Source organism: Haliotis cracherodii, unplaced genomic scaffold (assembly GCF_022045235.1).
Source record: "Haliotis cracherodii isolate W230 unplaced genomic scaffold, xgHalCrac1.p SCAF_2, whole genome shotgun sequence".
In the NCBI taxonomy this organism is placed as follows: Eukaryota; Metazoa; Mollusca; class Gastropoda; order Lepetellida; family Haliotidae; genus Haliotis; species Haliotis cracherodii.
In genome coordinates this window covers 26511413-26525731 of record NW_027266275.1, presented here as the reverse complement: position 1 = coordinate 26525731, position 14319 = coordinate 26511413, and the positions used below count along the sequence as shown (strand labels likewise).

Below are 14319 nucleotides of genomic sequence, written 5' to 3'. Positions count from 1 at the left end.
GCTCACTGGCACTATGACAAAGTTAAAAAGTAATGTCTATGTACATATGCCAACAATCAGGAGATCTATTGAAAAGCTGAGGGGAAGAAGAAGATTTTGAGGAGAGACTTAAATGTTTCCTTAGAAGCAGAGTTTCTCAGATTCAAAGGCAAAGAGTTACATAACTGTGGACTGCAAAAGGAGAAGGCACGGTCAGACATAGCAGAAGTAGACAGAGGCTGATACAGTAGAGTTCCACCAGAGGATCGGAGAGCACGCTCTGGAGAGTACAGGGATATAAGATCTTTGAGATAGTCTGGATAGTCGCTATTGTTGAGGCAGTCGTGAGTGACTCGTGAGTGGCTTTCATGGGAAGATTAGCATACAATGCATTGCAGTAATCCAGTTTGGAGGTCACAAGACATTGCATCAACAATTTAACTGTTGGAGTATCAAGTAGATGGCGGACTTTACTGATGTTATAGATGCTATGGTAGCATGCTCTGCTGGTTAGTGAAATATGAGTGTCCATGGCCTTTGTTGAGTCAAAGGTGATTCCCAGATTAGGGGCACTGGCAGTTGGGTACACAGTGGTATCACCAATATGAAGGTATACAGAGTCATATCCTTGAATGCAACATTAAACCCCATTTCACCTCCTTTCCAGGGTGTTTTGATAGAGCAATGATGTATATATCTCACTGCAGCATGTATATGTGTCATCCAAACTAAGCCCTTGAAATACTAGTGACTCATTCCATCCCAGGACATGGATCTGGAAAATCTGATTGAGAGGAGGAAGATAAAAAATTACACAATTTTTTTTTATGAAATTAATAATTTAGGAATTTGAACATTATTCAGTCTTGCTTGACAATGGTATAAGGATTTATACCGAAACGTCCCCTTTACAGTAATTAAAGAAGTTGTTATCCTTTAATTGTGTTTTCTTTGTCATCATCAACTTCTAAGTAATGCCTATGAAACAATTGTTTAGTGACTGGTCATTTGCTATAGTGGAGAGTGGGTCAGAGGGAACCTGGAGAGGGTCACCAAACTACGACAGTCACTGGTGGAGGATTGTTAAAATTAATACACATATTTGGGGAGGGTCATGAAAAAAAAAGACTTTTCATAATGGAATATAAAGGTCTTTTGCATTGTCTGTTCGGAGAGGGTCATGAAAAATATGTACAAGGGCATGGTGGGGGTCATGAAAGAATGTTACATAAATTGCCATGCCCACCACTCCATTATGATAATAACCAGTCCCTAAGTGTTGATATTTGCAAAACCAGACCCATGTCTGCCACAAAGGGTACTTCAACCGCTTGACCACCTCCACCCTTGTCGGTCATGGGTTTGATCACCGGCTGTGTCATACCAAAGGACGTTAAAAGATGGTACTTCTTGTTATCCTGTCTGGGGCTAGGCATTAAGGGGCTAAAACAAGGACTGGTCGTCTTGGAGTAAGTATGCTGTGTCTGAGTGGGGGTTTTCATGTTAAACTGAAGCATTGTATCTCAGTGGGCTAGGGTGGCCCTGTCGTCTAAGGCGCCGCGATTCGCTGTGCAGAGTTGCGTCCCTTGGGCACGCCAGAAACCTATGATTGTGGGTTCGCCCCGATTATGTTTCTAGGTTTGTAAGCACCATACCCGTGCTCGTGGTTTTCACCGAAGTGGTAATCGTCTGAGACCTGCATCACTTCGGGCTTTCCTCCCACATAAAGCTGACACGCCGTGATGTAACTGGAATACTGTTAAAAGCGGCGTTAAACCCAACTCACTCACTCACTCACTCATTCACTCACTCTCAGTGGGCTAGCACTATCAAATCGGCATCAGTGCTGACTGGTACGAACACAAGCACACACACATATCGCTATATTAGTGCAATAGTCTGGAATGCCACCATAAACCCCATTTCACCTCACTTCAACCGCTTGGCATGTATGCCAACAATTGAAGGTTTGGCGGAATTATCACTATATTTTTTAACTAATTCTACCAATACATTTAAAGTTAAATAAAACCAGTAATTGTGACTAGTTATTTACCTCGCGAAAGGAATTGTCACATATACAACCTATTGATAAAAAATAATCTCATGTTCACATTGTGGTGGGAAGGTTTCCAGATTTTAAGTAGTTTGGGTTGTAAAATGTAATGCATAAGATCATGTTTTACCTCACCTGACGCTACACCTATAGGACTGTGTTGCGTCAGGTAAGTATAAAAACATTGCATTTAATCAGAAATGCTCATGTTTTACCTTACCTGACCCTACACCTATAGGACTGTGTAGCGTCAGGTAAGTATAAAAACATTGCATTTAATCAGAAATGCTCATGTTTTACCTCACCTGACGCTACACCTATAGGACTGTGTAGCATCAGGTAAGTATAAAAACATAGCATTTAATCAGAAATGCTCATGTTTTACCTCACCTGACGCTACACCTATAGGACTGTGTAGCATCAGGTAAGTATAAAAACATTGCATTTAATCAGAAATGCTCATGTTTTACCTCACCTGACCCTACACCTATAGGACTGTGTAGCATCAGGTAAGTATAAAAACATAGCATTTAATCAGAAATGCTCATATATATTTTTTCATCAAAACAATTCAGTCAATCTTTCTAATGGTGATTGCTACTCTTGTGGGATAATTGCTCATTTTACACAAAATATATCAATTATTCCTAATTGCCTCAATTAGATGTTGGCAGCTCTCAGTTCCGATGGCTTATAATATGTTGCACAATTGTAGCCGCAGCAGTGGCTGAACGAAGACATTTTTATGGGATATATGTATCTGGATGTTTTGAGAAAATACATGCCAATTTAACACTTACAATGTTGAGGAACTGTTTAAATGTGTATTTTGTCAATGAAACTAATAAGGACTTGAGAACTCATACCATCAGAGAGTAGTAATTTACATACCAAATAATATCACAAAGATACACGTATACATGACTAGTATTGACATACCACCTTCACATACTGCATCATGGCACAATGTAACACAATGCATCAACACCAGTAGACACTTCTAGATCTGGGGTAGAATAGGTCTTCAGCAACCCATGCTTGCTTAAAAGCGACTATGTTTGTCGTAACCGGCGACTAACGGGATCGGGTGGTCAGGCTCGCTGACTTGGTAGATGCATGTCGTCGTTGATCTATGCTCATGATATCAATCACTGGATTGTATGGTCCGAGCTCGATTATTTACAGACCGCCGTTTTATAGCTGGAATATTGCTGAGTGCGGCGTTAAACAACAAAACAAACGTTAACACTCCTGCTAACAGATATGCAAGCACATTTCACAAGTAACCCCTCTCATGGTGATTCATAGACAGAATAGGTCCACAGTAGCCCATGGCTCTCACAAGAGCATGTACCAGCCAAATAATGAGGATCATATGATCCAATTATAATGTGTGATGTGCCTGACCTACATCATACGAGATTGCTAATCTTTGCTAATCATGCTACCAGCGAGTTCTGTCCATGATCCCAGACAATGGATCGCCACCATGTGGCTTGAATATGGTTGCATGCTGTGCAATACATGCACACACACACGAACGCATACGACTATACTGGTAATTAATTCATTTTGTACATTCCATTTACGTGCAGCTATAAAGATGCAACATTCCATATTTCTTCAAAGATAACGTAACATCTGGGAAGTGAATAATATAATCCGCATTTTTGCACATTAAATTTTAATTTGGTTGGTTTGGTAAATAATCTGTAAAAAATCGTGTGATTGATATCATGAGCATCGATCCACGCCATTGGGATCTATGACATGCATCAACCAAGTCAGCGAGCCTGACCACCTGATCCCGTTAATTTGGTATCTACGTAATATGTACAATGGCATGTTACGCTTCTAGCCCCAATTATATATTTTGGCAGTATTTAGTGGCAAATATTTCATGATTATGAATATACTTTGTGAAATTGTTGAAGAATAATTGTCCTTTCATGTAATTGTGTGTCAATCCCCTTTGTTACACCGGGGATCGACACCCTCATATATAAATGAGAGCGTTCTGAAACTAAAAAACAAATTTGTCGTATTAACAACTTTCGTTGAAAAAAAGCTTCAGACCACAAATAATCAATTCTCTTTGGCCTATTAGGGTTTCCAGAGTTCAACTCACACTTTATTGTTGTTCTCTAATTAATTATTTTTTCGACGGTTTGGACCCACTTTATACCAAAACACAATAACTATATTGTAAACATTACTTCACAAAGCCCAATGTTATTATCTAAATTACCATCTACATCCAACTCGACTCCCTCCCACGCATGTAATGTGGTGATCAGCACAGCACGAGGGGGCCCGAGTACTCAACTTCATATTAATATCAGGTTTATGTCCGCTGAGGGAAGCTCTACCGTGCATCCTTCCACGGTCTGCAGCAACGAATGAAAGTGTGCCAGAATGTAGGTCGACACGACCTCAATTTCCACCAAGCGCTTCTCGTCTGACAACCTACCATCAGTGTGTAGACTCTCACTGTTAGACGCGCGATGGAGTACAAACCTGTGAAACACAGATGTAAGGCTTTATTTTTCGTTGTATTCTTCAGGCAGTTGGTGTTGATCCGTTCGGACGGAGTGTTTACAGACCAGACACCTGATGGTGCGAAGCTGTCGTGTTCCCAGTGGTCGTGTACAAAAAACATACATCGAATTCCTCTCATCGTTTCAAGGAGACATTTAAGCTCAGCTGGGTGTGCTTGTGACCAATATTGTGGAATTGTGGGAGATTGTTGCATGGATTACAATTCTAACTCAGATGATGATGAGATGGAGACACTTAATATAATTGAACCTCACCTCCGCTGTGTCCAAGACTCGACTGTGGCCAACGAGGACGGGTTTTTAGCTGTGGTCAGTTGTCCCCAAAGCTGGTTGGGATCTGAGACTGAGGTTTTATGCAAGTCTGACAATGTTAACGATCTGATGCTGAGACTACCAGTTACAGGAAATCACTCGGGCCTTGTATACCGCAACCTGTACTGCGCTCTGTGCCATGACGAACCCTATCAGTTGTGGCGACCAACGGTTGACTGCAGATCCCGGACTCCTTTGAATCTTAATGCCGGATCCAACATGCGCGAAATCCTTGAGAACCGCGAATGTAGGCTTAGATCTATTCCGCCGGACAAAGAAGGACAATATCGTCCCTGTATACCTGATGCAATTAAACATTGTGCCCCCAACTTCAAAGACACTGCCATTGCATCTCAGTGTGAGACAAGTACTTATATGCAACCCGTGTACTCTGATACTGGTATGACGTTTTATAATGATAAATGCGCACTGTGTAATTATCAATCACCGTTGTGTCAAAAGAAAACCTTCCCAACTGGTCCAGACTGGAAATTGTATTCTTTCTCAATTCTGTTTGATTTAAACACCAACACTGGATCCATGAAAGTAGGATCCACATCGGAAGAATCGCAAGAAGAAGTGAATATTACACACACATGTTCCTCGATACAAGTGTATGACCCATTCATTCAGCAATGTCGTCGTGTCTATAGGGCTAGTCAGCTGGATGACGTGATTAGTTTCAATCTGAACAACACAACGTCAAACATCACCATTGATTGCCCGAGACTTCAATTAAATGGAAGTGAGTTTGCCATTTCGAGAGACGGCACACTAGAGACTGTGTCGGGATATACATATGATAAAACGGAATACGATTTCGATGGAGTATATGCATACGTGTGTACAAATTTGACACAGAATTTCACTGAAACTGTCCCGTTCATTGACACGAAGATAGAATTTAATTTCACCCTCACATCAGCTATTGTAACATCAATAGGTTTGTGTGTTTCTTTATTGGGATTGCTTGCCACGATGGGTGTGTATGCAGTCATAAAGGTTCTGAGAAATATTCCTGGGAAAATTCTCCTCTCTCTAACCACGTCGTTGTTCTTTGCCAACCTGGCTGTGCTCCTAGCACCACGGGCAGAAAGTCTTCCAACTTTATGTAAAGTTATTGCGGCGTTGATGCACTATCTGTTCCTGGACGCATTCTTGTGGATGAACGTAATGGCGGCAGATGTCTGGTTCACATTCTCCAAGAGTTTTGTCAAGGCGGGCGATGGTGGGAAGTCGTCGAAGAGATTCACATTTTACAACGTTTATGTCAGGGGAGTTGCCATCGTTCTTGTCACGGCAGCCGTAACTGTCGACAACGTGGTCTCTGAAAGTCAGTTCAAGCCAAATTACGGACGTGGGTTATGCTGGATAACAAACAAACGAGGCCTACTTGTTTTCTTTGCCGTGCCGTTATTTCTTCTCATTTGTCTTAACTTCGGTTTTTTCTCCATTGCGTCCAAGAATATCCTGGATGCTGAAAAACAATCTGCCGCCTATTTGGGCAAAGGTGTTGATTTCAAATTTCGTATATGTGCTAAACTGGCTGTTGTGATGGGATTGACGTTGGTGTTGGGATTCTTGGCGTCCATGTTTCCATACACCGTTATCTGGTACACTTACATCATTTTCAACACTTTTCAGGGCTTGTTTATATGTGTTGCGTTTGTGTGTACCAGAAAGGTGTTCAATTTACTCCGGGACTGGTTTAGTAATCTTCGGAGACCGTATGCCACCACTGACAGAAACCTCTCGAGCCCGACACGCAGCGCTGATCTCTCGTGAAGAAGAACTGGGAGGTTATCGCTACCCTGCAGGCATCTGCAAGAAATTACATTAGATTCGGAAGCAGTGAACATGAAAAGGCAAATACTGCTTACAGTGATCATTTATATAATGCACGAAAATAGTTAGGGATCATTAATGTTTTTGGAGTCATTTTTAAATGAAATTGTCTTCACCACACAAAAATATCCACAAAAAATCCTCACCTGTTTTGTTCAGGATATTTGTTACAAAATTACTGTTTCGAAGAGAGTATAAAAACGTAACTGCACGTATTAGTGGGACGTTTGACAAGAGGATAAATCAAACCTGTCTGGTGTTTTGTACTGAAAATGGTCCCTTTATTATGGTTATTATATATACTACTCAAAAGAAGTTAAGGATCACCGGATTCTTTCATATTACAATAGTTAATCTCTCATGCCATGACAGATTAACATTACCAATATGAAAGAATCGGGTGATCCTTAACTTCTTTTGAGTAGTATAAATAAATATAGTATAATATATATATATATATATATATATATATATATATATATATATATATATATATATATATATATATATATATTAAAAATAGATTTAAGGTCAAATATTCCAATTCACATGCTTCCAGGCACCTTTCCGGTGTGTTCAGTCCCCAGTGTTGGACAACAAACATGTATCCATGTAGTCCATGTATTCGAAACAGCGATGACTATACAATTCAAACGGCAATGGACAATTGAAGGCAAGGGACTAACTGGATTACGTACTGACACCTTGTCCTCAATTTACACCCACAATGAACAATAGTAAAACGGTGATAGGGCTATTGCCTTTGGAGTGGATAAATTCTGTCTTTAAATGCGACGACTATAGAGGAAATTCAGTCAAAAGGCTTATAACGAACTAAAATTAGGTATCCCTTTTGAGTTCTTTATAACCGGGGGCGGTGGGGTAGCCTAGTGGTTAAAGTGTTCGCTCATCTCGCTGAAGACCCGGGTTCGATTCCCGACATGGGTACAATGTGTGAAGCCCATTTCTGGTGTCCCCCGCCGTGATATTGCTGGAATATTGTTAAAAGCGGCATAAAACCATACTCACTCACTCTTTATAACCGTGGTTTACTGTAATTATTTTTTGTGCTGATATGAGACCAGTTTCTGTGTTTCGCAGGTATATATACTGAGCAAACAAAATGAGGGATAATGAATATTTTTGGGGATGTGTTTTGTATTGAAGACTTAGCACCCAATTTCATTAAAAAATAAAATAACCCCAAAAAATGTTCATGATCCCTTTTTATGTTCAGTATATACGTATGGATATTGTTTGATGAATTAGATGAAAGGCGTAACGAAGGAAGTGTTGTGAGGGAAATACTGACAACCGTAGAGGGAAACGATTGTGAATTTTCTTTTCAAGGATGTTCATCATCAGAGTGAGTGGGTAAATGCTTAAAACAAATTATGTTCATGGTTTCCATTGATATATCATGTTTAAAGGTTTTCTTTATTTCTTTGAGGAAACATCCCTGTATATAATGTTCCCATCTCCCCTGTCACGATTCCCGGTAGTGTGTATACGTGCTTGACTACGATAATATGTATTTACATTATATGTGTTACACTTAGAATAATAAATAAAATAATAATCTGGTGTATATTTTGATTTTGCATCCCTCTTCAGTCTGTCCATACCATTGGATTTATGCCAGTGAAAGGCACGCGTCTAAAATGTCCAATCACGACCACCGCTTCAAACACCTGAATTTCAAATGACTGACAAAAGGTTGGTGTGACCAAATGTAGTTCCAACCTTGCCGTCTTGTGCCGTCACAACAAAAGACGCTGAAAGATGGTTCCATTTGTTACCACACTGGCGCACCCGTGAAGATCCGGGGTAGAATAGGTCTTCAGGAACCCATGCTTGCCGTGAAAGGCGACTATGCTTGTCGTAAAAGGCGACTAACGGAATCGGGTGGTCCGGCTCGCAGACTTGGTTGGTGTATGTCATCGATCCCAATTGCGTGGGTGGATGCCCATGATGTCAATTGGTGGATTGTCTGGTCCGGACTCGATTATTTACAGACCGCCGTCATAAAGCTGGAATATTGCTGAGTATGGCGTTAAACAACAAACCAACCAACCACACTGGCGCATAAAACAAGGTCTGGTCACACACGCACATTCACACACACGTGCATACACGTCGCTATATAAGTGCAACAGTCTTGAAACAATTTAGGTCCAGCATGGCTTGCTCTGGATCCGACATCGGGGTCATAAGACACCGGATGTGGCTGTGAAGGAATTGCGCCCTTTAAGCGTGCCGGAAACCTTTCCTGGTTTGAATCCCAGATTCGCCTTGATCACGATTTTTCCGCTTGTCTCGAACTATGGATCACTCCATACATTAACCGTTGCCCCAAATACTTCGCGTTACCGGGGCAACTGGCCAGGTCATGTGTTTATTAAACATTTGGAGTGTCACAGGTGTAACTGTAACAGGATCTATACCTTGTGGCCATGCCTGTAGTAATGATTATTTATGTACATGGGTTTGAAGGTGGCCCACTCGTCTTGGGTGCCGCAATTTGCTGTGCACTGTTGCGTCCCTTAGACGTACCAGGAACCTAGGATCTTTGGTATTAATCACAGATAGGCTTTGGCTATACGGCAAACGTCTTAGCATTGCATCATTCGGGTTTTCTTCCCACATTAAGTTAACACCGTTATGTTACTGAAATACTGTTTTAAGCGACGTTTTACTCTAATCCGCCACCCACATATGTGTGTGTGTATTTTATAACACACCTTATGTCTTATGTCTTATGAAATCGTTGGTTGTCACTTCATTTTCTTTGCTCGTGATATGCAACCATCAAAGTATGTCATAGTTGACCGTTAAATACTCAAAGCCGAAATCACCCCGAATCCCCCTATTGCGTGTCGTAAAAGACGACAAAAGTGGATCAGATGGTCAAGCTGGCCGTATAGTAAAACAGTAAACAAACAAACAAACAAATCAAAGCTTATAGAATTCAAAACTGTGTAAAGATAGCAGTTGTTTCTCTATTATGCAATCAAACACGTACCACTGCATTCAGTAAGTTACTGGAAATAAAGTATGCTGGTACAACTTAGTCTGAGACAGTCACGTAGCTTGCACATGGTATCGGCCATTTAGCAGGGATTTATAACACACCCTGAAGGTGGTATATTACAACAATTATGCAGCTGGACTATATAACAATATGAAGCTGGTATATAAAGCAACAGTCGAGTATAGCTAGTTTACAACAACAGTCGAGTATAGCTAGTTTACAACAACAGCCGAGTATAGCTAGTTTACAACAACAGCCGAGTATAGCTGGTTTACAACAGTCGAGTATAGCTAGTTTACAACAACAGCCGAGTATAGCACCTTTACAACAACAGCCGAGTATAGCTAGTTTACAACAGCCGAGTATAACTAGTTTACCACAGCCGAGTATAGCTAGTTTACAACAGCCGAGTATAGCTAGTTTACAACAACAGCCGAGTATAGCTGGTTTACAACAACAGCCGAGTATAGCTGGTTTACAACAGTCGAGTATAGCTAGTTTACAACAACCGAGTATAGCTGGTTTACAACAACAGCCGAGTAAAGCTAGTTTACAACAACAGCCGAGTATAGCTGGTTTACAACAACAGCCGAGTAAAGCTAGTTTACATCAACAGCCGAGTAAAGCTAGTTTACAACAACAGCCGAGTATATCTGGTTTACATCAACAGCCGAGTATAGCTGGTTTACATCAACAGCCGAGTAAAGCTAGTTTACAACAACAGCCGAGTATAGCTACTTTACAACAACAGCCGAGTAAAGCTAGTTTACAACAACAGCTGAGTATAGCTAGTTTACATCAACAGCCGAGTATATCTGGTTTACATCAACAGCCGAGTATAGCTGGTTTACATCAACAGCCGAATGTTTCATATTTAGAACCGTCGAGGAAGCTAGTTGAAAACAACAACAGATTATAGCTACTTTAAAACAACAACATATTATTTCTCGTTCACAATAGCATGCGATTTTTGCGCCGAGTATAGCTATTTTATAACAACTGATTATAGCTAGTTTATAACAGTATACCTTGCATATAACAACAGAGTATGGCTACTTTATAACAGAGTATGGCTAGATTATAACAACTGAGTATAGCTAGTTTCTAACAGAGCATACCTTGTATATAACAACAGAGTATGGCTAGTTTATCACAGCTGAGTATAGCTAATTTCTAACAGAGCATACCTTGTATACAACAACAACAGAGTATGGCTAGTTTTTAACTATTACAGAGTATAGCTAGTTTAGCGAGTTATTTAGTAAGGTATTGTAGTGCTCTATGCCACCACTAACACGTTCCATCACGCCAAATGTCTACACACAAATTATCTTCACATCTCAAAGGTGTATATTTGGTTTTTTAGATCCCGTTCCTGTTAGTTGTGGCTGCGGTAAAAATAACCTCAAGGTCTGCAGTGGAGGATCTACCGTGTCAGGTTAAGGTCGTGTGCAGACCAGCAACGGCTAAAATCAAATGAAGCTGTTTCTATGTTAAATAGTTGTTTGTGTCGTAATGCAAATATGTCAAAAAAATATAAGTAACGTTCTTACCATTATAAGAATTTTGAATATTTTCAAATTAATTACTGTTCCACATAAATACGAAGGACTTACAGTGTTACGGCAGACGGTCTGGGACTATTAATATGTTATGGTATTTAATTACAAGCTGCAAAATAGGGTTTATACTAGTAAATCAACTATTAGAATTAATCTTCTAACGTCTTTTGATACCCATGGCCTCGGATCGACCTACTGACATTCCGCTCTCCGGGCAGACGCTCTGTCCACCACACAGGCAACCAAGGCACAACTACTTGAGAGAAAGAAACAAAACAATAACCTTCACCCATCTAATCTCGTCATCATTATGAAGTTACAGTGACTGCACCAGGTTAGGCTGATGAACCCTCTGAATGTCAAGCTAGGTCACTGTACGGAAATAGTTCTCACTTAAAACGTCTGGAAGACGAGAATCACAGAGTATGCAGATCTGTTTTTTGCTTTCTTTACTGTTGTGTCCTTGAGCCAAGGTAATGATTTACGAGCAGATTCGCCAAGCCTGATAAATACTGTCCCAATTAGTGATAGCAATACCTATTTAACGCATACATTACTGGCAGAGCTTGCTGGTCTTCGTTCTAACTAATTTGACGGGGGATGGCCAAAATAGCAAATAATTAGGCACGAGGAAACTGAAATCCGAGTCGTATCTGCCAAACCCATCCCTACTGTACATGTATTGATACTTCTCGTTCATTGTAGTCGGCATCGCCTCTTGCCAGAGAGGGCAGGGCTAAATGTTGTAAATAAATGACTGTGTTTAGTTTTACGCCCCTTCAAACGGTATTGAAGTTATGTCACGGCGTGTCAGTTTGGTGTGGGAGGAGTCAGTGAGTATGATCTTAGGTCTTTTAGCAATATTCCAGCAATATCAAGGCGGGGGACACTAGAAATCGGCTTCATACATTTTAACCATGTCGGGAATTCTGACATGCTTAAGGGACACAACTCTGCATAGCGATTTATTTCAGGCATGGCTACTAGAAAATGATACTCTGACGCTCAAATTGCATTTTCAAAATGTTTCTAGACACAAGACACAGCCAGTTGCCCGGTAGAGCAAAGTGTTTGGACAGCGCTTCACATACCCTGTTGTCCTTGTTCACGGGACCGCCTCCGTGGCCTAGTGGTAGAGCGTCCGCCCGGAGAGCGGAAGGTCCGGGGTTCGATCCATACCAAAAGACGTTGAAAAATGGTACTTGTCTGGCGCTCGGCATTTAGGGGCTAAAACAAGGATTGGTCGGCTTGGAGTCAGTATACTGTGTCTGAGTGGGGTATTCATGGTAAACTGCGGCATGGTATCTCAGTGTGCTAGCACTATAAATCGGCATCAGTCCGGACAGCCACACACACACATACACGTGCATGCACGTCGCTATATAAGTGCAATAATCTTGGACGCGACGTTCACCTCACCTCATCTTGTTCACGACAAACGGACTAGTCGTGTTGCTGCTAAAAGACAAAACAGTAATGAAAACACGTTAACTCCTTCGGACCGTATAAACCTTGTTGGAGACAAAAGGAATGCCGATATGTGACCATGGAGGCCATGAGTCACGGAACACTGCGTGTGAAGAAATCACGAGTTATCGAGGGTCTGTTGTAGTTATGTTCAATACACGAAAGTAAAGCTATTCCCATGTAAGCTATATATCCATGTGGTGAACACAAGCACACTGACGCACTTAGTCGACGCCACACAGGCGGTGAAGCAGCATTGCAGTCACAGTTCTTGACACAGAGCTTAACCTTCATTAAATCAAGGAGTTACGTTTCCAGTAAATTCAAAACATCAAAGCCAGAGAGTAATCAGCCTGAACTATCTGCCGAAACAGATTCCACGGGGCTTTGGAATTCTAGCTTCACTTAACATCGTGCGTGAGTTTCTTTAACCCTTCTGTGGATAATATATGTCACGGCGTGACAGGTTATTGGGGAAGAGTGAGTGAGTGCGTCGGGTTTAACGCCGCTTTTAACAGTATTCCAGTTATATCACGAGCACGGGTATGGTGCTGACAAACCTAGAAACAGGGCGAACCGGGATTCGAACCCGCAATCATAGGTTTCTGGCGTGCCCAAGGGACGCAACTCTGCTAGGGAATCGCGGCGCCTTAGACGACTGCGCCACGCGTGCCCCCTGTTGGTAAAGAGGGTCTCAAGTGATGAAGGTCTTAAACGAACACACGAACACGCGTTTGGCACTGATGCATCCAGAAACCCAATGATAGGTTCCTGGCACGCCAAAGGGACGCAACTCTGCACATCAAATTGCAGCGACATAGACAATTGGGCCGCCCGTGCCCACAACTCAGCATATAGTTAAAAGTCTCATGGATGCGAGATAACCGCCAAGATTCGCATACCGCATATGACACATTGCAGTCAGTGTAAAGTTCGGTTGCTGGAATGTAGTTGTTGAAGTAACAGAAGACGTTCCATGTAAACATGACACCGACCTCTTGGCGGTCGTTATACACACCTATGATCGTTCATTATCTCCTCTTATATACACAGGCTGGTGTTTACAACTGTCTCACCAGACGAATGGCTCCCCTTCTCAAGTCAGTTTCTATTCTATGGTCTTAATAATACATTAAATTGTTACTTTATGCACTCATCCGTTCCAACACTACATGTAACTAATAAAGGTATATGTTTACTACTTTTGGTTGAAGCTGATCTGACTTGTAAATCATTAGAATGCCTATCATATAAAAATATTAAACCAGATTTTATGTCCAATTATATATTTGACAAGCTTCATCGTTTCAACTGACAGATCCGATTGTGTCCAGACCCCTGCCTAAAAATGTTATCGTTCCTACATGACTTAAAAGTGTAAGTGTTTTCTTTAACACTTTGATAACATGCCTTACAATAATCCTGCATTTATTAAAGTATATATCATGTTGTTGGAATCCAATTCACTGAATGGCCGGCCATATGTGACACTCAAAGTGTATACGTTAG

General features: G+C 41.2%; 1 protein-coding gene across 1 annotated transcript; it reads left to right on the top strand.

The window, feature by feature from the left end:
* The first annotated feature begins 4291 nt into the window (after positions 1–4291).
* On the top strand, positions 4292–7050 carry LOC139467900 (adhesion G protein-coupled receptor L3-like). The gene has a single exon (XM_071249444.1). The coding sequence runs from the start codon at positions 4540–4542 to the stop codon at positions 6688–6690; it is 2151 nt and encodes a 716-aa protein (XP_071105545.1). The 5' UTR covers positions 4292–4539; the 3' UTR covers positions 6691–7050.
* The last annotated feature ends 7269 nt before the right edge of the window (positions 7051–14319 follow it).

What these genes read in the sequence shown, in the direction of transcription:
- LOC139467900 (XM_071249444.1), top strand. Translation starts at nt 4,540, where the DNA reads ATGGAGTACAAACCTGTGAAACACAGATGTAAGGCTTTATTTTTCGTT.